The sequence below is a fragment of the Protopterus annectens genome, chromosome 4.part0, assembly GCF_019279795.1.
Source record: "Protopterus annectens isolate FY-2018-M chromosome 4.part0, PAN1.0, whole genome shotgun sequence".
Classification (NCBI taxonomy): Eukaryota; Metazoa; Chordata; order Ceratodontiformes; family Protopteridae; genus Protopterus; species Protopterus annectens.
Genome location: NC_056733.1, coordinates 1,481,636,242 through 1,481,657,578, shown reverse-complemented (window position 1 = coordinate 1,481,657,578; position 21,337 = coordinate 1,481,636,242). Strand labels below are relative to the sequence as shown.

The 21,337-nt window shown below is 42.1% G+C and overlaps 1 protein-coding gene across 2 annotated transcripts in view; it reads left to right on the top strand.

The window, feature by feature from the left end:
- GRK6 (G protein-coupled receptor kinase 6) overlaps nucleotides 1-21,337 on the top strand; it is a 1,979,509-nt gene that overhangs the window by 1,891,858 nt on the left and 66,314 nt on the right. For both annotated transcript variants that reach the window (XM_044069323.1, XM_044069324.1), the window contains exon 15: nucleotides 3,485-3,619. In XM_044069323.1, the coding sequence (XP_043925258.1) occupies nucleotides 3,485-3,619 (135 nt within the window). The remainder of the gene's footprint in view (nucleotides 1-3,484; nucleotides 3,620-21,337) is intronic.

The window sequence follows — 21,337 nt, the reverse complement described above, 5'->3', positions numbered from 1 at the left end:
AATATAGTAATATATTTTAACTTGTTGATCACAGATGTAAATTCACAATGGGTGTTGGACACTCAATCGAAAGGACAAAATGCAGACACTTGTTTGGTTGACTTCAAACATTGACTGAACGAATATTGACACATTCTGTATATGCTGCGAGAATTACCCTGGAGTGGACTAAACCAATGGCAAGTGTTTTTGCAGGGGGCAAGACCCCTGAGCCCCTCATACCCCATGTTAGCTATACTTACTAAGTCCCAGATCACACAATACCCTGGGAAATGGAATGTTCCCCTACCCAGGGATTGTCGATTTCGCACACCTGTAAGTCATCTGTCTGCATCAAACAAATGGTGTCGACCAAACAGTTGTTGACATTGTATCCTTTTGACTGGGTGTCCGATGCCCGTTCACTGTAAGCTTCTTTATCTCTACCTCACAAAGTTAGCCACCTGTATACATTTCTGAAATGTGATTGTGAGAAAACAAAAGAAAAATTATCACAGTTATGTATTCCAGCCTGTTTCTCCTACACAGTACACTGTCACTACACAAGCTATAGTGATGTTGTGTGCATACCTGTTGGGTATGATTGTGTGAAAAGTTATTGTCACAGCCACACAAAATCCATATTGGCCTTCTATACATAATACTCCTGAGGTTTAACTGTGAGGGAAATTAGAGAAATAATGACCTCACGTTCCCCAGTCCCAAACAAGTTGAAGTGAACTTCTCTGCACACCTCTGAGGTTTGACTATGAAGAGAATTTAAGAAATTATTATCTTTCTGTTTCAATTCTCCACCATCCACATGCACATACAAGCTATAGCAACTTTCAGTGCACTCTTCTGAGCAGGGCCAATTGTAGAACAGGTAGGTCCAGGGCAGAAGGCCTAAATAAGCTTGTGTCAAACTCCACTTCTACAATTGGAGTTCTGTATGCTGCTAGGATCGAGATGTTCTGTGATGCATCTTATTTTTGAAAGAAAATGACTTACAGTGTATGGGTCACTATAGTCAATGCTCTGATTTGAGGAAAAGGCACAATTGTTAAGCACTTTTCTGACATCAGAAACATGCTTAACAAGCTTTTATTAAGTACCTCTTACTACTGTTAAGCTCTAGTCACATACTAGAACACTACCAGCAATCAGCGGTCACCACAAAAGAGCAGTGGGAAACTTAAACACTTCATTAAGACTTTTTCTAAGGTCTGACTGAAGTGTTTAACACTATGAATGAAGTTTTTAACAGCTTCCCATCACTCCTCTGTGGTGGTTGCTCTCTGTGTGGCATGGGTACAGCACTATCACACTTTTCTCTCCAACTTTTGAATATATGGCTACTGGATTGCATACTGCACAAGTGCAACGTTAGCTTCATTTGTATGTTTCTTTGAAATTTCTGTGCCATAATTCCAGATGTAATGCATATTTGCACTATACAAATCTTGTGTCACAGATATGTTCTGTTATACAGTAGACAGCTAAAAAAGCTACCCTTTTAGATCACAAAGTGCCTCTTTTGCCTTCCGCCCCCTCAGCCTTCAGCATCTTCTGGCATCCCTGTTCTTGCTGCTGCTGTGGTTAAAGACTTTGAACACTTCAGTCTTTCAGGTAAGTTTCATGGTATATAAATGTGAAGTAAATCAGATAAGCCATGCACAAAGCAAGCTGTTAACGTGGAAATGCCATTTAAACAGAAAATTACAAGCTGCATCACTGATTGAGAAATGCTGGTAAACAAAAGTGAAAAAGAAATAAGTGGCTCTGATAATAGAGTTGGCTGAAACAGAAGATGTTGGTGACTGCTTAGAAACAGTTATTTTTAAGAAGCATGAATTCTAATTGTGCATAATTGCTACACAACCTTCCTATTTTATTTGCTTGTTGGTTGCATAAGTTTGTCAGTCATAGTTAACCAAAAGTCAGTTTCTTCTGTTGTTTTTTCATTTGAGATAACTTGTGTCATATACAGAAGTGCCTAAATATTTCAATTGTTATTGAATTTATTGCCTTCTTAGACTGTTCATAGGTTAATAGATTAGTACAAGGCTAGCTGCCCTTGTGAGCCATTTTAAGCCTAGCCAGTTATCCCTTGTAAGACTCAAACCTTGCACCTTGTGTTTGCAAGGCAAAGACCTTAACCATTAGGCCACCCTCCCAACCCTTTATATGTAGTACCACTTTCTCTTGGGAAAAAAATAACTTTGAGGAGTATAAGATGATGCACATGTTTAAACTTGGTTCACTTAAGTACATTTTGTTGGCTTTTAAGATAAGTAATTTATTTTCTGTGTATCTGTAAATAAAATCAACGAAAATATTTAGTATGAGAAAACAGTTATCACAGAAATGGTGACTGTTACAGAGATCAGTGTAGAACAGATTTCAGGCAAGTGCTAGAAGCCTGAATGGTTACAGCAGTCACAATGCAATGGACAGGTGTAATACAAAATTCACACTGTGGAGTTTATACTAGGTGAAGAAATGTAATAATTTTTGCCTGATTCCATGCAGCAGCAGGATAAAGCCCTGACTGTGGCCCAGGTGGCTGAAGTTTGTTTAGTGGCCCCAGAACTGGAGGAGTTAGGTAAGGTGAGGAATACATGGGCATGGCCCATTACCTCTCTTTTGGTGGGGGGTGATGTGCATACCTGAAAAGCATATTGGCATGTACAGAGTTACCTTTAGTGCTTCCGAGTTGGTGGGTGAGGTTGCTTTCTAGTATATATCTGCTGAACACTGTGCAAACATATATGCTGTAAATGCTAAATAGTCATTATGTGAACAGTTATAGATATGAATAGAAGTTAGAGAGAGATAGTTCCGAATGTGTGTGTGTTTGTGTACACGCGCGCGCACACACACACACATTTTTTTTTGAGGAGATATTTTATATAATAGGTAAGTCAGACTCTAATGCTACAGCAGAATTGTTTTAGATACTGTGAACTGTCACGTGAAATACATAGTAAATGTATGGCATATGAGTTTCAGGAGGAGCAGTGCTTATACTTAATAAGGGCTCAAATTAGATTAAAGTAGCTGTAAAAAGTTCATAGTTTAATGTTCCCTTGTTTAAGGAGCAAATACCTTTCTGTAATGTACATATAAACATATGTATGTGTGTGTGTCTCTGAGATTTACATTTTGGTGCATGCTTCTTCATTTGGAGTAGAGGGTGATTAGTAAAACAAGATTTTATTGTGACATTCACTCCTGTTTTGCAAAGCATATGGTGGATAAATATATTTCAAGTTCAGTTTTCTAGCAAAAATGCCAAAACAAGGTGCTACTCTAACAACAGCTGATCAAAAAGCAGTGAAACAGCTTGTTGTCATATCTGTGCATAAGAAGTGGGTTTAAGTAAAGCATGCTCTCCTTTTTGCTAGGTTTCATTGTCAATATGCAGTGTGTGAAATGTACTTGGATCCATACCTTTAACATGCTTTCTTTTTCAATCCCACTATGTACCTGCCCTGCTGCATAGATGATAGAGACAGAGTGCTTCAAAGAATTGAATGTATTTAATACAGATGGAACATTGCCACCAGACTTGGACTGGAGGGGTCAGCCTTCACCACAGCCTAAAAAGGGACTACTTCAACGTCTTTTCAGCAGACAGGTAGGAGGTTAATACTTACTCAGGTACCTACTCATCTTTATAAAAAGGGGGTCATTGTGCAAGCTAACAAGTTAATTTGGGAGGTTGGATACCCAGAATATAGGTGTATTTTGACATTCTTCTTAGAAATGCATTTTAAGGCATTAAAACCACTTGTACTGTTTGTGATGGATTCCTGCCTTGAGAGTTGCTCTAAACAGACAGCAGGTTTTATAAGCAGCATTCAAAGGTTGATGGGCCCAGGTGAGCATGGGTGTGTAGCCATAACTGTACTGCTTATTTGGATGTTTTGGATGTGATTGTCACATAACATTCTAATACATGTGTTCCTTCCTGTCAGAAAAGGGAATAATAGGATTAGTTTATTCTTGCCAAAATGTAGTTTATTCAGTTAAAGTAGGTAGATGGATGAGTGTTATTGTTCTAATCAGCCTATTTAACTGAATAAACTATTTGAAACTTTATTCCCCATATAGGGAGGTCATCCAAGAAAGAAAGAAAGTTTCCTAGATCTGCTAACTAAAGTGATTTTATCTGTATTAATCCTTTGTACCCTGATACTGCTGTAGCTGGAGGTGGCAGACAGGCTTTCTCACCCTTAGACTTCCCTGGGAATATGATTGTAAGCATACTGAAATACTTGTTTTAGAAACCAACAAACAAAAAATATCTCACCTCCAGTTGACCACCCCCATTTTGAGAGATACTTCATGTCATGAGGTTCGATATGTACTGGCCTGTAACTTTTTTTTTTTTTTTTTTGTCATAAGAGAGGCCGAATCACTACTTGGCAAAGCTGAGGAATATCTGGTCTTCCCACAAGTGGAACCTGACCTGAAGGATGCCATTTATACAGTATGGAAGCATTTGTGTTCTGCTACTAAGAAAGATGATGTCTTTTGTAAACATCCACTGAAGTCGAATAATAGCCTGATTAAAACACCCCGGGGCAGATTTGTATTTGGCAGCTTCAGAACAGAATGTGCCCCAGAGACTGCAGCACTTTCATTTTGTCTCCAGATAGAATTCCAGTGCTTTGGGCGGGCAGGACAATAGTGTTGTCCTTTCATATCACTGTTCCAGTATTCTTCACTTAAGGGATCTCCTGCCAAGGATAGCCCAACAGCCAACCAGTATACCAAAGCCTTCAACTATTATAGGTGTCATATGTCACAAGACTGCTTCCCACACAAGACATAGGGCATAAAGGTGACATATGGATGCAAACACTCAGAAATTCTTTGCTGCAAGTCCAAACACCACTGTCAAAGGTTGGTCTGAATGCCCTTTTGCTGTGCTGGTCACCAAGCGTCTTTTTTTTTTTTCAGATAAGTGCCTCATAGGGGTTTCTTCTCTTCCTTTTCTTATTGTTTGTTATTGTGTTCATGTCATCCTGAAAGGGAATATGTCGGCATGGAAAGCAGATTCCCCATAAAGAATATTACAACCAGTGGTTTTTTTTTTTTGGGTGCTTTTCACACTCATACTCTGTGTTCTGTCTACCTGGCATAGGATCATAGGAGGTTACTAGGCTGTTGACCCAGAGGTCATTTTAAGCCTATCTGTATCATCCCAATGTAATACCATAGAAATGCTAGTCAGTACCCAAAATTGAATTTAATGATGACTGCCCATGTCCAGGAGGGTTGTGGGCTCTATCCCTGGTAAGAATTTACAGTGCCTCATCCACTCATCCAGGTTCCTCTTGAACAGTGTCATAGAGGTGCTCTGTTTGACATGAATTGCTAGCCTGTTCCAAAGATGCAGCAGTCGCTGTGAGATAAATCTGTCCCTCCAGCATGTCTTAAGTAAGTCACAGGCCATATTTATGTCCCTGGAATGGGTTCAGAAGACCCTGTGTTGTCACCTGTACTCTTTGTCCATATACCTGGAGAACCAATGTCTTAAGTTGTTGGCTGAGAGTGCTGTGGCAGAATCCACCTGTCTTGAGGGCCAGCCATCTGCCAAGAAAAAGGCCAAAAAAGTCAGGCTCGATTCATCTACTGTCCAGCCTCTCCCAGATGTGTCTCTAGAGGCTAGTGAAAGGCCTCAAAACTGTAAACATCTTGCGTCAGATTCCTCTGACATGACCCCATTAATGCCCATCGTGGATCCGGGTTTTTGCATGTCCTCTGAGGCTTTTTCATTGTCTGTACCTGACGCTGAGGAGGAACTTCAGCTGATAATATCTGAAGGACCAAGGGGGATTCCTCAGATTCTACTGAGGGAAGAGATTCCTACAACTACTAGTCATGTCAAGGTTCTAACCCTCTAGAGTGTTTCGAGTGGATATCCTGCAGAAAAAGAAACAAAAGACAAAGCATATTTCCCCTGTTGTGAAGGATCCCTAATGTGAATGACAGGATTTCACTCTGGATTTATTGAATACTTTGATGGCCTTAAAGCCACCTCAGGGGATCTCTGTCCCTGCTTCTCGCGGTCTTCCACTCCATTCCAGAGGTCTGTGGAACTGGATTCCGCAGATGGGAATCTGGGCTAAGGGGAAGAATCCATGGCTTATTCTTCCCAAATCCCTTCCCCATTGGACTACAGCTTAGAGGAAAAGGATTCCTTAAGTCCAGACTTCCATTTGCAAGAGCTCTCCTTTGAGAATACCATTGTCCACATTATGGACTTTTTCAAGTAAGATTGTTCCCAGGTCACTGATATTCAAAAAATGTATTATGAGCTCCAACAGATGGATTCCTCAAACCATGTACTTTTCCTTCTATTCTGGCTGCCCTTTTAGATACCTTCTCTGCAGCTTCTGTAGCCCTGGCTCTCAGCCTCCTGTATCAAAAAGCTAGAAAAATTCTATAAATACCATTCTGCTGACCCTTCTGTGTAGTGTCAGTCTCTTTTGACAAGCCATCCAAGTTGTTGCCCTCCACCAAGCTGCTGCCTTCTGATAAGGATAGTAGGGCCACAGAAAGTTTGGGCAAGAAAGTTTACACTGCTACCACCTTGTCCTTTAGGGCCAGCAATAACTAGACTCTTATAACCAGGTATATTTTGGCTGTCCTTTCTCAGGTTTCTAAGGTAGTTTCTGGCCTTCCTGACTTTGAAGGGAAGGCTTCGGCCCTTTCCCTGCTGGGTTCTACTTTGGAAGTTGCTCGTCATTCAATGAAATGCAGCTGTGATGCTGCTGATGCCTCTTCCCGGGCTGCTGCCTTTGGTTCAGTTATGAGGCACTATTATAGCAATAACCCACGCCTGGGTGTGGGTAATGCTGGATTTACCCACGGTTGGCGTGGTTTGGTCGCAAGGGCGAAGCCCAAGGGACCAAACAAAGCCAACCGTGGGTAAATACAGCATTACCCACACCCAGAAGTGGGTTATTGCTATTATACCATGACATTATTTAAGAAAAGAAACTATTACTTTTCTTAAATAATGGCATAGTATAATGCCTGTTTACTGCCCTTCCGCAGATGTCTGGCATCCGCGGCAGTTCTGATGTACTGCGCGCCTGCGCAGTACATCAGAGTTGAGCAAAAGCAAAGCAAGATCTCCATTGTTTTTTTACTGTTTTGCTATGTTAAATGGGTTTAACATAGCGAGACAGTTTTAAAATAAGCAATGGAGATGTCCGTTTTATTTTAAAACTGTCTCGCTATGTTAAACCCATTTAACATAGCGAACAATAAAAAAGCAATGGAGATCTTGCTTTCTCCGTTGCTTTTAAAACCTGTCTCGCTATTTTAAATGGGTTTAGCATAGCGAGACAGCTTTAAAATAAGCAACGGAGATCTCCGTTGCTTATTTTAAAGCTGTCTCGCTATGTTAAACCCATTTAACATAGCGAGACAGTGTTTTAAAAGTAGAGTTATACTAATGGAAAAAAGTCCGGGCGACCGGACCTTTTTCCATTAGTATAACTCGATTTACAATGTGCACGCTGACCAATCAGCGTGCACGTTTTGGGGAGGTCATAGTATAATCCTGATTTCTTCAGGCTTTGCCTGATGACATTAAGGCCAAACTTTTGGATGCTCCTTTGGACACCAAAAGTATTTTTGGCACTGCTGTTGACCTATTCAAGTCCCTTCAGGATAAAGGCAAGGCCTTGCAGGAGCTGAAACATAGTTTTGTCTCTCATATTCCTAAATTTTCAGAGGAATTACCCTTCCAAGTCTTTTTTTTGTTCATAGGCAATCTCACCATCCTCCTGAGGTTAAGAAGGGTTGTAGTTATGTTCCTTTTGCTAAATCTACTCAGACTTCTGCCTTCCAGAAACCTTTTCAGGACAAACCTGGTTCTACTGGATGGTTTGCTTCTTCCTTCCCTGTCTGTTCCAAATTGGCTACAGATCACCTCAGTCTCTTGGGTTTTGTCCATTGTCCATCAGGGATATTTCATGGTTTGGAAGTCCCTTCCTCCCTTTTTAGAAATTCCTAAACCTCCTCGAGAACAGCTTCCTCATTTTCTGGAGGTTCAACAATCTCTTTTCGATCAGGGCACCATTCAGCTCATTCCTCCCACCCAGATTGGGAAGGGGTTTTACTCCAGAATGTTTTTGGTTCCCTGAACGGAGGATACATGGAGAGTTCTGGATCTCTCCCTGCTCAATACTTTCATCAAGAGCTTTTGTTTTTGAATGTCATCCCTTCAGACTTTGTTTCCTCTTCTGCCTCCTCGGGCCTTTTTGGTGTCTCTAGCTCAAGGATACATGCCTTCACATCCATATTCATCCTCATTTCAGGAAATTTTTACATTTCTATGTTTCTCCCTTGCATTTTCAGTTCTCTGTTTTGCCCTTTGGACTCTGTACTGCCCCAATGGTATTCAGCAAATGCCTCTCTTCTGTCAATGCTTTTTGCAAGATTTGAGGTATATAGATTTTTCCCTATCTAGACAATCTGCTTATTCAAGCTTCTTCTCCCAGCAGTCTGTTACAGGATCTCCAGTTTACCACTTGTCTTTTACACAGTTTGGGGTTCATCATAAACTTTTAGAAATCATTTTTGACACCTTCCAGGATCATGTCTTCCTTGGATCTAGGCTTCAGACAGTTCCCATGCTGGCTTCTCTTCCTGCCCCCAAGGCTCTGTCTCAGATGGCCTTTTTCCAGTCTGTTCTTCCTCTGTTGTCTGTCACAGCCAAGGAATTTCTGAAGGTCCTGGGATTTATGGCTTCCACCATTTCCTTGCTCCCTGTCACCTGTCTCCATACAAGGAAGCTTCAGTGGTACTTGATATCTGTGTGGCTTCAACATTGCCACCCCCTGCAATTCCCTGTTTCTTTTCTTCCTTATCTCAAACTCAAGCTTCATTGGTGGATTCATCAACTTTCTCTCAATCCAGGACATCCTTTTCAAGCTTCAGTTCCCAAACAGGAGTTTTTCACGTATGCCTCATTTACGGGGTGAGGTGTCTCTTGCGGTCACCTAAAGGTCCAGGGTCTCTGGCCTCCTTATCAGAGGCCAGACCATATCAACTTAAAAGCGGTGAGGGCACTGTTCCTGGCTCTTCAAGCTTTTCATTCTCTCTTTCATTCTGGGCCCCTCAAGATTTTCACAGACAATACCACAGTGATGTGGTATGTCAACAAACAAGGGAGTGTGAGGTCTTATCTTCTTTGCAGACTAGCTCATCAAGTCTGGGATCTAGCCATCCAGTATCAAGCGACTCATCAGGCAGTTTACATTCCCTCAGAGCGCAATCTTGTGGCACACTCTTTGAGCAGGTCCAGGACCCAAGCTCATGAATGGATGCTTCACAAACATGTGTTCCTGGACAGTGCCCATCAGTGGGATATTTCTGAGCTAGATCTTTTTACTTTCCCTCTGAAAAGGCAACTTCCATATTCTGTTCCAGAGTCCCAAGTCCTCTGGCTTGGAAAGTTGACACCCTTTCTTTTCTGTGGAAGAAGATGTTTCTGTACATTCCCCCACTTCCCCTGTTGCCACAAGTTCTGCACAAGATTGGACAGAACTCTTTCAAAATCTTGCTGGTCACTCCCTTTTGGCCCAGACAGCACTGGTTCCCCACTTCTTTCTTAATTGCCCAGGGGCTGTCACAAGTTACCTCACCTAGTGGGTCTTCTCACCGAAGACAAAGGTTCTTTCATCCATCCTCACCTGTCCACTCTTCTAATGACACTGTGGGTGATCAGGTTTTAATTCCTTTTAAGCACCTGTTTTCTGAAGAAGTGCTCCAGGTTCTGCAGGCGGCCAGAAAGCCCACTACCAGAAAATCATACATGTCCAAATGGAAAATATTTTCTGTCTGGTGCCTCTTTCACCATCAGGATCTCCTATCTGTGGAGGTACCTCTGATTCTCACTAATTTGTGTGGTCTGCTACATGCTGGATTGGAATATTCTTCAGTGAAAGCTCACCTGTCAGCAACGTCTGCTGGTCTGCCCTTGAATCCTCCTCTGACCTCTCGGTTTGCAGTAAAGCAATTTCCTAAAGGCGTCCTTCATATCAGGCCACCCAGAAAACCTGCTTCACCTTCCTGGGACATCAGTTTTATACTTTTGAAATTTTCCTAGGCTTCTTTTGAGCCTGCTTCTTCAGCTTCTTTGCAACATTGTACTTTTCTGTTTTTGGCTCTTACTTCAGCCATGAGAGTGTTTGAACTTCAGGCTGTCATGGCCATTCCTCCTTTTATAGGTTCATAGGTTTATACTAGGCTATCTGCCCTAGGGCATTTATAAGCCTAGCCCAAAGTTTTGTGGCTTTCACCACCCCTTAAGTTTGAAGGATACTATGCCCATTATTTTGCCGTGCCTCTGTCCAGCAGTGACACTGAGGTGATCCCTGGGGTAAACCTGCGATCTCCCATCCATTGGTCAAGATTTCTCTTGAACAAAGCCAATGAGGTGCTCTGCCTCACATGTACCGGGATTTTGTTCCACAGCATAGGGAGTCTCTGGGTGATGAATCTGTCCCTCCAGCACGTCCTATTTATAACCGTGTTAAGGTTTAAGTCTCTTGCTCTTGTAGTTCTGATGGATTTGGATTTTTTGAGGGTGGAGCATGTTCATTAATTCCGGGTTGGACATGGCCTTGTATGTCAGGCACAGGTCACCTCTGAGCAGACGGTATGCGACTGAATAGAGCTGGAGTTCCTTCAGTTGGGCAGCATAAGACATATTTTTGAGACCCTTTATCCTTTTGGTGAGGAACTTTTGGGGCCTTTCCAATTGCTACAGGTGTCGGGTAAGATACATTCCGAATGGGGCATTGTACTCTATCATTGGTCTGATGAGTGATGAGTACAGGGGAACAATGACCTCCCTTGATCTAGATGTGAATCCCTTCATGATCAGGTGGGCAATGTAGAAGGTCTTCCTAACTACTTTGGCAACATGAGTGTCAAACGAAAGGTTACTGTCAACCTGGGTCCCCAGATCCCTGATAACCTCTTCTGTGCTTAGTGGATTGCCACCTATATGGTAGCTAGGGGTAACCTTGTTTTTCCCGAAGGGTATGACTATGCATGTTTTGGCGTTTAACTTTAGGGCATGGCTCTGGCACCAGTTATTCGTTTCTATGAGACCCTTCTGAAGGATATCTGTGTCTGATGTGTTTTTCAACTATGGCGCCCAGCTTGCAGTCATCTGCAAACTTTGTCAGCCATAATCCTCCTGTATTTGCCTGTACTTCTGAGAAGTAGATGCCGAACAAGAGGGGGCCCAGAACTGAGCCCTGTGGGACACCACTTGTGACCGGCTTGGAGTCTGACATGGCGCCAGCAATTCTGACCCTGTGGGTTCTGTTACTTAGCCAGTTTGCAACCCATCTTGTGACGTATTTGTTTACATTTAAGCTGGTGAGTTTTTCAATGATTCCTGAGTGGGGTATTGTGTCAAAAGCTTTTGCAAGGTCAAGGTAGGACTGCCTTGCCCTCATCAATGGCCTTGGTGACTGTTTCGAAAAAGTCAACCAAGTTTAAAAGGCATGATCTGCCCTTGACAAAGCCAAACTGGGTTGGATCCAATGTCTGTAAGTCCCCTATGTCTTTATTTATGAGTTCCATTATGATCCTCTCCATAGCTTTGCAGACCAGGCTTGTTAAGCTGATGGGGCGGTAATTTCCAGGGTCAGTGGAGGCACTGCCTTTGTGAAGTGGGACCACAATTGCCGTACGCCACTCCTTGGGGTACGTATCCTGAGGTGAGGCTAAGATTGAACAGCTGCCCTAACTGCGGGTTTAATTCTTCATTGAGTTCGTGGAGCACACAACCGGGGACACCATCTGGTCCCATAGATGCTGTGTTTTTCGCCTTGGAGAGAGCAGTTTTCACCTGAGCATTTGAGATGTTTGGGGGGCTAAAATCCGCTGGTATAGATATCTCTCCTTTTGGGGGGGAGGGGGGGGAATTTGCACTGAACCTGTCAGCCAGTATGTTGGCAATGTCTGTTGGTTCAGTGATTTTTACATCATTTTGAACTACTTCTGAGCGTATCTGGGAGTTTCCTCCCAGGTTTCTAACATAGCTAAAAAAGGCCTTATGATTGTCTTTTGAGTCCTTAGCGACTTTTCTCTCAAAACTTGCCTTGGATGATTTTATGAGTGATCGTAGTTCTTTACTTATAATAATCAAGGGTGTCTTCCCTTTTAAGGATTTTGCTCTATCTTGTAGTAGCTTTCTCCTTTTATTGTAGAGCTTGTTTATGGCTGGGGTCCACCAGACTGGGCACTTGCCTTTGGTGCAAAGAGTCTTTGTTTTGTTTGGGATTGCCTGATCCATGCAGTCCTGGAGGTGCTTGTAGAAGGCATTTGTAAGTGATTCAGTGGCTTGAGTAATGGTTTCCGCTGGCTCGGGGGCCTTGAAAGAAACCATACCAGTCTTAAGAAGTGTGAAGTCGGCTTTTGAGAAGTTCTTCACTGTGGTCTTTTTTATCTGGGGTGGGGGCGGGATGTGGACTTCCAGTGAGATTAGTTTATGATCTGATCTCACCAATGAGGGGTATACTTCCGGTGTTGAACATTGTGTCCCCATGTTCGTGATGATGAGATCTAGTATGTTTTCTCCTCTTATGGTGATGGTGACTAGTTGTTCCATGGCATTAGAGTTTATGAACTCTAGGAACCTTTGGGCTAGAGTGTTGGGGCTTGAGTAATGATCCCAGTCTATATTCGGATAGTTGAAATCACCTAATATGATGGTGTTTGGAGATACATTTATCCCCTCCAGTGTTTTCAGGAAAGCTGTGTGAGGTTCCTGAGTTTGAGAGGGTGGCCTGTAACATGCTACAAATTGCAGAGCAGTCTTGCCTACGGTTAATTGCACCTGGATGGTCTCTGATGCCTCGTGTGTTGCCACCAACCTGGAGGTGTGGGTATCCTTGATGAATATGGATACCCCTCTCCTTTCTTGGTGTGGTCCGGATTTTGGGGCCAGAACGCATGATATGAGGTAAAACCTGATAGTGCCGGGGTGCTCTCAGGAGCCTTGAACCAGGTTTCAGTCACAGCACAGACATCGATGTTCTCCATACTGAGAAGGGCTTCAAGTACGTGCATCTTGAGGTTGAGACTTCTGGCATTGAGCAGCATTACCCTTAGTTTTTTTTCTTTTTTGTGTTCTAGGGTGGTAGGTTTAGAATTTGAGCCTTGCCTAAAAAAGGCACTATGGGGGTGGCAAGAGCCTTTGCCAATATCCAGAAGCCTAGGGGTGACAGGTGCAAGCCGTCCCTTGCGAAGCAACATGGCTTGTCCAGCATGTCATCCCAGGCAGACAGACATTGGATCCCCTTTGAATTACACCAGAGATTAAACCAATTATTAAAGCTGATCATCTTGTCTCTGTATTGTGGCATCATTCTTGGTGAAGGTAGGATACTGCTCAAGGTCAGGGTCATACCTGTCTGGGCTACATAATCAGAGAGATCCTCTATGTCTCTTTTCATGTAGTCCAGGGAGGTACGTCTCAGGTCATTCACACCAGCATGGACAATGACTGAGTCATACTTGTACTTGCTGTTGAGTGACCCGAGTGCTTGCGTTATGTGGCGGATTCTAGTGCCCGACAGGCAGCTTACTGTGACCTTCTCCTTACTCAGTCTGGTGAGTGGGATGTCAGTGTGCCTGACTATGGAGTCACCTATGATGAGTGTGTCTGGCATTGTGTTTGGCCTTAAGGGCTGTGACTGTTTGGCACACTGACTTTGTGGTCTATGTGTTGTGTCCTGAGGTGGCAGTTGTTTGGGTGTCTGCTTTGGTGGCCTCTGCTGTTTTGGTAGATTTTTGGCCAGAGCCTCCGAGTATGTCTTTGTGTGTTTATGTGTATGATTTGAAGTTGTGATAGTACTATGTGAGACTGGGTTTGTGGTGTGTGTGGTTACTTTCTCCTCCTGTCTGGTCTTGCCAGTCCCATGTTGAGAGAGCTCAGCCCCCAGTTTGGCTATATAGTTGCATCTCTCGCATGTATTTGTGTTTTGTGGGAGAAGGAGAGGGTTGTCTGTGTACATGAGGCAATTGTATCATTGCCTCAATATTCCCAGATTCACCAGCTGAGCAGGAGAGGACGCTAGCAACTGACCCCTCGACATGTTAGAAGGAAAAGACAAAAACTATATGTAATTGAGTTTGAAAAGACTTTGAGGGATGTGGGTGATCGAAAAAGGGGTTTTAGGCTGGTGGGGTACTATGTATAATAAAAAGTGCTATATCAGAGTAAAAAGTACTTTAGGAGCAAGTGCTAAGCTTTCCAGATAGGGAATAGTCTACTTAGGAATCAAGTAGAGCTGAACTTTTCAGATAGAGAATAGGCTGGTTAGATTAGAAGTAGAGTTCAAGAAGAGCTGTTCTAAGGGAAAAAATGAAGAGTGGATTTTAGGCAGCCTGAATAGTTTAACCTTAATTAACCGCCGCTGCTCTTGTGTGCTCCTGTGGCAACTCCACGCTAAAGCGTGCTTTATAGCAGGGGGCTGGAAAAGGCAGGAAATGACCCAAAATGGCCACTGAATTACAAGTTACTGTCTTAAACCACTCCTCTGAGGACAAACAGGCAGCTCAGTGCTCCCCACCCCCACTGGTGAGTAAAGAAACTTCCCCCTGACCAAACAAAAAAAAAATGGAGAAGCACAGGAACCAAGACAAAGCCCAGGGATCAGCAAAATCTGATCACTGGAACAAACTAGCCAGGAAAGTTAGGAAAACAAGAATATTTTTTTGTTTTTTTTCAAATTTTTTTCACAGACAGAACAGAAAACACAATAAATGCTTTGCTTTTCAATTAAATGCTATCAAAAGCTAGTACACTTGAGTGTATTAGCCTGTAGTTTAACTTTTAAGCAAACTTAAACTAAGAAGTGAAATTAACAATTAAAGCTTATAAAAACAGGTAATACCACTATAAAATAGACGGAAACAGTCGTCGAATGACACAAATGGTCGAAAAATGCAAGAAAAAATACTTAAAATCTGGAAAGTTGCTTTTTCTGGTCTTTGCTGCTCTAGGAACTCTGCTGGATACCACGAGGAGCTGTGCTGAGTTCTCTACAGCCAGAAAAGCCTGCCAAAGCGTGCTTTACAGCACTTTATAGTTTTTCATAGAGATAGGGTGTGTCTTCATAATCCTTTTTTATGCCCAAAGTGGTCAATGAGTTATCCCTTAATCAGTCTATTCATCTTCCTTCCTTTTTCCCTTGTCCACAATCTGTCACTGAGACTGTTCTCTATGCCATTGAATTGCATAGACAACTCAGGTATTATTTAGACAAAACTAAATCTGTTCACAAATCTGAGCAGCGTTTTGTTTCTTTTTATTCCAGGACATTGGGTTCAACTGTTTTTAAACAGACCATGTCTTCCTGGATTTCTTAAGCCATTTCCTTCTGTTATTGTTTTCATGGCAAAAGTCTGTCCTCATCAGTGATGGCATTTGCCTCTACTGGTGCTTTTTTCAAGGGCCTGGATATTAATTCTGTGTTTGAGGCTGCTGCTTGGTCCTCTGTTCATACTTTCACTAAGCATTACAAGTTGGATGTTATTTTGAGGGCCAGGGCATGTTTTGCTAGGGCTATTCTGCATGGGCATGGGTTTGTGGAGGCTTCCTTCGTGCCCCCCCCCCCAAGCTTCCTGTTGTACTGTCCCTTAGGTGAAGAATTCTGCAGCAGTAGTATGGAAGGACATAGTACAGTTGTGTAAAATCTTACCATAAAAATATCTGTCTTTACCTTCACTATTCCAGTATTTGCTCCCTCCCTTCCCATTATGTCCTGGCTCTTGCCCTAGATTCTGTTTCACTCATGGCCAAGGGCTCCTTCTGCCTTCTTCCATCTTTATTTTTCTTTCTGGATGCACAAGTTCCTCCTTGTCCCTAGGGTATTATGTTCTTCCTAGAGCTATTTCAATTCTGAGTGTTTACATCTGTATGTCACCTTTATATTCTTGCACAGGAAGCATACATGTAACATACAATGCCCGTAAGAGCTGATGGCTTTGGTATTCTGGTCAGACATTGGTCTATCCTGGATAGGAGATCCCTTAGGTGAAGAATGCTGCAACACTGAAGAGAAGGACATTGACTATCATCATCAGATTTTACACAACTGTACTTTCTCTACTGCTGCTTTGGGCCACAGGTTCCCTAAATGTCTGATTTGTCCTAGTTCAATTCCTTACTTGTTGAGCATGTTCTGGAAAAGGTGGCAGAACTCCTTGATTCTGAGATTAAGGGTTCTCTGGAAATGATTCTTGCAAACAGCTTCCTCAGAAGGTTTTCATGAAATATTTTCAGTAGATCTGCACTCTTTTTTTTTTCCTCCCTGAAAACAAAAAAAAAAAACAAAAAACAAAAATGTTTCACCAAAAGTACTTTTTTTGTGGAACTTTTGGAGTAAATATTTTTTATAGGGGTTGGGCAAGTCTCCCTCCATCTGCACGTGTGGGGGATACTCCCCCCCCCCCCAAATTTAAATATATTTACTTTGTGGTCACAAAGCAGTGGAGAAAAAGGAATTTTCCACTGTCTGCGAAACTGCTTTCAATAAAATATTTTTACTGAAGCTACAGTTGATCTTTTGACAGGATTCTTTTTTCATGTGGTCCACTGTAATTTAACTGAACTGATGGAAGTTTCTTTGCTGGGTGCCATTTCTCAGGTCATCATCCTTTAAGGATGTTGGGCAGGTTATTTGGGTGCCCTTTTTTGGTATAAGGTCCTCTTTGAGCAGACGTCTCAGAATCTGACTGATGACCAGCAGGAAGGGGAAAGGGCAGTGACCACTAAAGATGGTGTCTGAGACAACCCTTGCATTCCTCCTCTCTTAATCAATCAGTCTGTCTTGCCACCTTGAAATCTGCCTTTGGGATCCCCCAGAAGGTAGGCTTCAGTGGCAGTAAACATTTGAATGCAGAGGGCAAAATAGGAGGTCATTTCTCCTAGTTTTCATCTTGGAGAATGGGTGGGTTCTGGTCATGATTTCAAATGACCATGTATTACATATATTAGAGCCTACTAAAGAAAGAGACCCACTAATGAACAAAACAGTGTCTGCAGTGAGTGTGTGCATTTTAGAGAGGTGATAGAGCACGTCCTTTCCTTGAACATAGACAAGAGGTTTCTTTTTCATTTATCTTGTTCCAGTGTGGACAGACAGGAGCTGCCCTGCCCCGAAACATGCCAATTTCAGCATTAACTAATAATTGTCACATACCAGGCGGTGACTTTCCATGACAATATACTCCTGCTGTGTCACAGGGCACTGAGATGGCGTCACTAGACATGATGTATATACTTTTCGGGACCACAAGTGTTTGGGGTTTGTACAGGAGGTTTCTTTTTTTTTTCTCAAGGAGTTTGCTCTGGTGGCAGAGACCTTGCAGGAGGAGGATGACTGGTTCCTGGTGACCTTGTTACTATGTTCCTTGGCAGCCCTTGTTTAACCTTTTCCATGCTTGGTGTCCCTGAAGGTAACCATAAATCAAGATAACCATTGTCCCAATAAAAAAAATCCTTTGAGAGGGTGGTGTTGGATATTTCCCCAGTGTCATTTGTTCTGCCTGCAGAGAGAGCCCAGGAAATCATTGTTTTAGCATCAGCGGGCACAGAGGTGGATAGAAACATAGTAAGATCTGCATCATCTTAGCCTTATTATGTTCACAAACTTCACAATTCCATTTGCCTACTGACATTTGAGGATATGTCAGTGGACAATGATGGTATTGGTGTCAGAGTTATCAAGACCTCATGAACTTTATTTTGGTGTCAGATCCCTGGCAGCAGGCTGTAAGGTAATGTATGGTGCCTACCAGTCTTGAGGTATGGTTTCCCTTCTGCTGCCAAACTTGTTGTAGTCCCTGGTGATGGATGCTTTAGTGAGTTTAGGAACCCAAGTGGGCTCTTCACTGGTACAAGGAAAAACTGAATCCCAAGAAAAGGGGCTTCACAAAAAAACTGCTAAAATTTAGAAACACTGCTTCATGTCATTTTTGTTTAGGAGAATTGAGACCAGCACATTTCCTCTTCCAATCAAACAGCCAGACATGGTGTGGTATGGAAAACAGTACAGCATGTATTTCTAAGCCCTATGCTAGAGTGCGGAGGATTAAGGCTGTGAGCTGTTAATGAGCTGCTTCATGTTATCCAGGAGTTGATTCCCTCAGTCTGCATTGCTTACTGTGAGACTCTGAATAAGCCAGTTAAGCAGACAGTACTCATGGAAATTGGACTAGGCACCTTAATGATCTGTTGGGCTACTTGCCTAGTAACTACTGAAGCACACCCTGAGCAGATGCAGAAAAGCCATGGAAATTTGGCAGTATGACATAGACAGGAGTATCTCTTTGTCTTCTATCTATTGACATCTCAGGAGAGATGAACATGCTGGCAGACTCAGTTCAGTTGTAGTTTCAGCCCTCCTCTACAGCTGAAGATAAGAGAGGCTTGAGTGATTAGCATCTTCTGAGAATGGTGTACCAATCTCTTCACTGCATTGGAAGATGTTGTTATCCACCAGTTGTGCTCACCTCAGTAGGGCAAGGGGGATTTGATAGTGGATACATTCACTTTTCATTGACAGGAAAGACCCACATCTGCTTTTCCATCCAAGAATTACCTTTTTTACCTGTCCATGATAGCTAAGTGGGGGTATATCTTCAGGTTCTATGATCCATAACAGTTACTTATCCTTGTACAGTTCATGGAAGGTCCCATCAGTTGAGACTGTACTTTCAAAGACGTGTTCATAGGTAAATACTAGGCTAGCAGTCTGCACTCTTCAAGCCCTAGCCATCAACTAGAAGTCAGAATCAAGCCAAGTATTTTGTGCGTATATGAGGTAAAGACCTAAATTGTTATGCTAACTCCTCCCCCATTGTTTCTATCCTGTTTACTGTTGAAAGTTACAGAGATGATTGAAGCTGTCAGAAAGCCTTCAATGTGGATTTTCTTCATCTCCGCAGAAGAGTATTGTATACTTTCTTAGTTGTGTTTTTCAGGGAATTCTAATTTCCTTCAAGTTTCTTTTTAACTTTGGTTTTAATTTTTCTGAGTTCAAGGTGTATACATTTAACCTTTTACTGCTCTATGACATTGTGGAGGGCAAAGCTGTGGGCCAGCACCAGCTTGATAGGTTGATACCTTAAGGTGGTTTCTTTCTTTTTGCTCACGTTTGAAAAGCCCTTCTACTCCAGTGGCATTGTTGATTTTTGAACTTGGGATGCTGTGAGCACTTTCATGACTGGTTTCTTTGTGATTCACTATGTGATGTAACTTTGAATTGTGGAGCTTTTCTCCCCAGGCCTCCACTGAAAACGGGCTCTTGAGCCCAGTGGACCTCCCCAGTCAGCAAACTGGAATAAATAATATAAATAAATATCAGCTGCTCTATTAAGATTTCGGAATCTGAGAAATAGTACTTCTCATTAGTCATTCCCTATTGCAAGGATTGGGTCTGCACAAATAGCTGTATTTTTAGTTACAGATTTTTTTGTTCACATATCTATGGAACTGGTAAGGCTGGAGAAGAAATGTCTTAGCGTAGGTTAACACAGACATTTTCTGAAATACTTTTCTGTTTGCACTATCTTTTGTGTGCTTCAGGTGCACTTGCTTGCTAGATTGACTTTATTCTTTTTGAATTCTAATGTGTATTGCTTTCTTCTATTTTCTGTATTGTGGTGTAATTTCATTACACTGTATTTTAATTGTATTTTGTTTTCTGTTGAATGTTTAAACCAGGGAAGAAGCCAGAGTTGTATCTCTTTTGAGTCGCACAGAAATTAGAACAGTCCACTTAAGGTTAATTACCTGTAAAATGAGGGTGAAGTTAGGAGCTAAACCTTGTATTTTAAGGGATAGAATAAAATACTTTAAGGCTTTACTGAAAAAGCTCACTCAAACTCTGCCATAGACTGCTGCGAAGAAAAAGTTAGTTTGCTTTTCTTTATATTGCTGTCTTAGAATTTGTATTTCTTTATTGCTTTCTTTTATTTTGTACGCTGTTGTATATTTTCATTGCATTGTATTTTAATTGTATTCTCTAGGAAAGAAACCACAGCTGTCTCTCTTAAGTCACACAGAAATTGAACTCATTATCTCTCTAGTTGCATGCCCCTTATGTTAATATGATCACATGATTCATTTCTCTCCTTTTTCATTGGCTATTGTCAGTAAGCACAGAATCATTTTTGTGAGGTAATTTCCCCTACAGCTATTTAAATTTATTGGTCTTCCCACATTATTCCATAGATTCAGAATACTGTGCCCACCCCATCCAGTCTGTCTTGCTCTTTTAAAATTGAGTGGGTCTCTCCTTGGATTGCTAAAGCTTGAGTTACCCCTCCTTCATATCTAACTACTTTATACATACTGCAACTCTTAGGATATTAACTCTGCAACTTCTGGGCCAAGACCACCAATCACTGGAGAGCCGATATTCTTGCCTCGCAGTAGTCATCTTGGATTGGGATTAGTGCTTGTGTTTTGCTCTTGGTGAGAGAAGCAAGATAGGCACATTATTTCATAGAGTCTGCTGAGAACCAGAAATGCTGATAACTGCTTCATGGTGCCAGCCTGAAATTTGTGCTTCTGTTTTGCTCCTGGTGAGAGAAAGAGCAAAGGACATTGATTCCTGACTCTCTCTGATTAGGAAGTGTGCGTCTGTGTGGGACATTCTTGATTGGTCTGATTGTTTTTTATAGCCTCTACCAGGAAAAGGCCACAATAAGCCTACAGAACTGTGCATCATCTGGGACAAGACTGTTGCTCACCAAAGAACCTGTGGCCTGCTTCTCATCTTGAGATTAGTGCTACTGAGTTTTACTTCTGGTTAGAAAAGATTATATCCCAGCATTGTGAAGTTGTGGTGAGACCAGCACTAGTAATAGCCAGGTAGTAGCCAATTTATCATTCTTCCCAAACTAATTCTTTCTTTTCAGTAAGTACTGCTTGATTAACGTCTGCCTAATATAACTTCAGAATATCTCCCTAAATTCTTCATCCATAAATCATCAGGGTCTATATTATTAGTTTCACCTCAAGCATTTGGCAGTGTCCTGTACAGATGCATGCACCTTGAGCTGACATTTTTCTTGTAAAAGCACTCTTAAAATGTCATCAGTACCTGGTTGCACACAGGGCAACTAGTTTGCAGTGACAAGCATTTCTCCCAGTGCTGCAAAGCAGATACTCTTCCCTTTACTTTGTTTATATTGCAACCATCTAATCATTAAAAAATTACCTGCTGCCATGGATATGAACTTTCTCACTATCTCAGTTACCAGTTTGGTGGATATGGACATCCTGAAGCAATGTAGA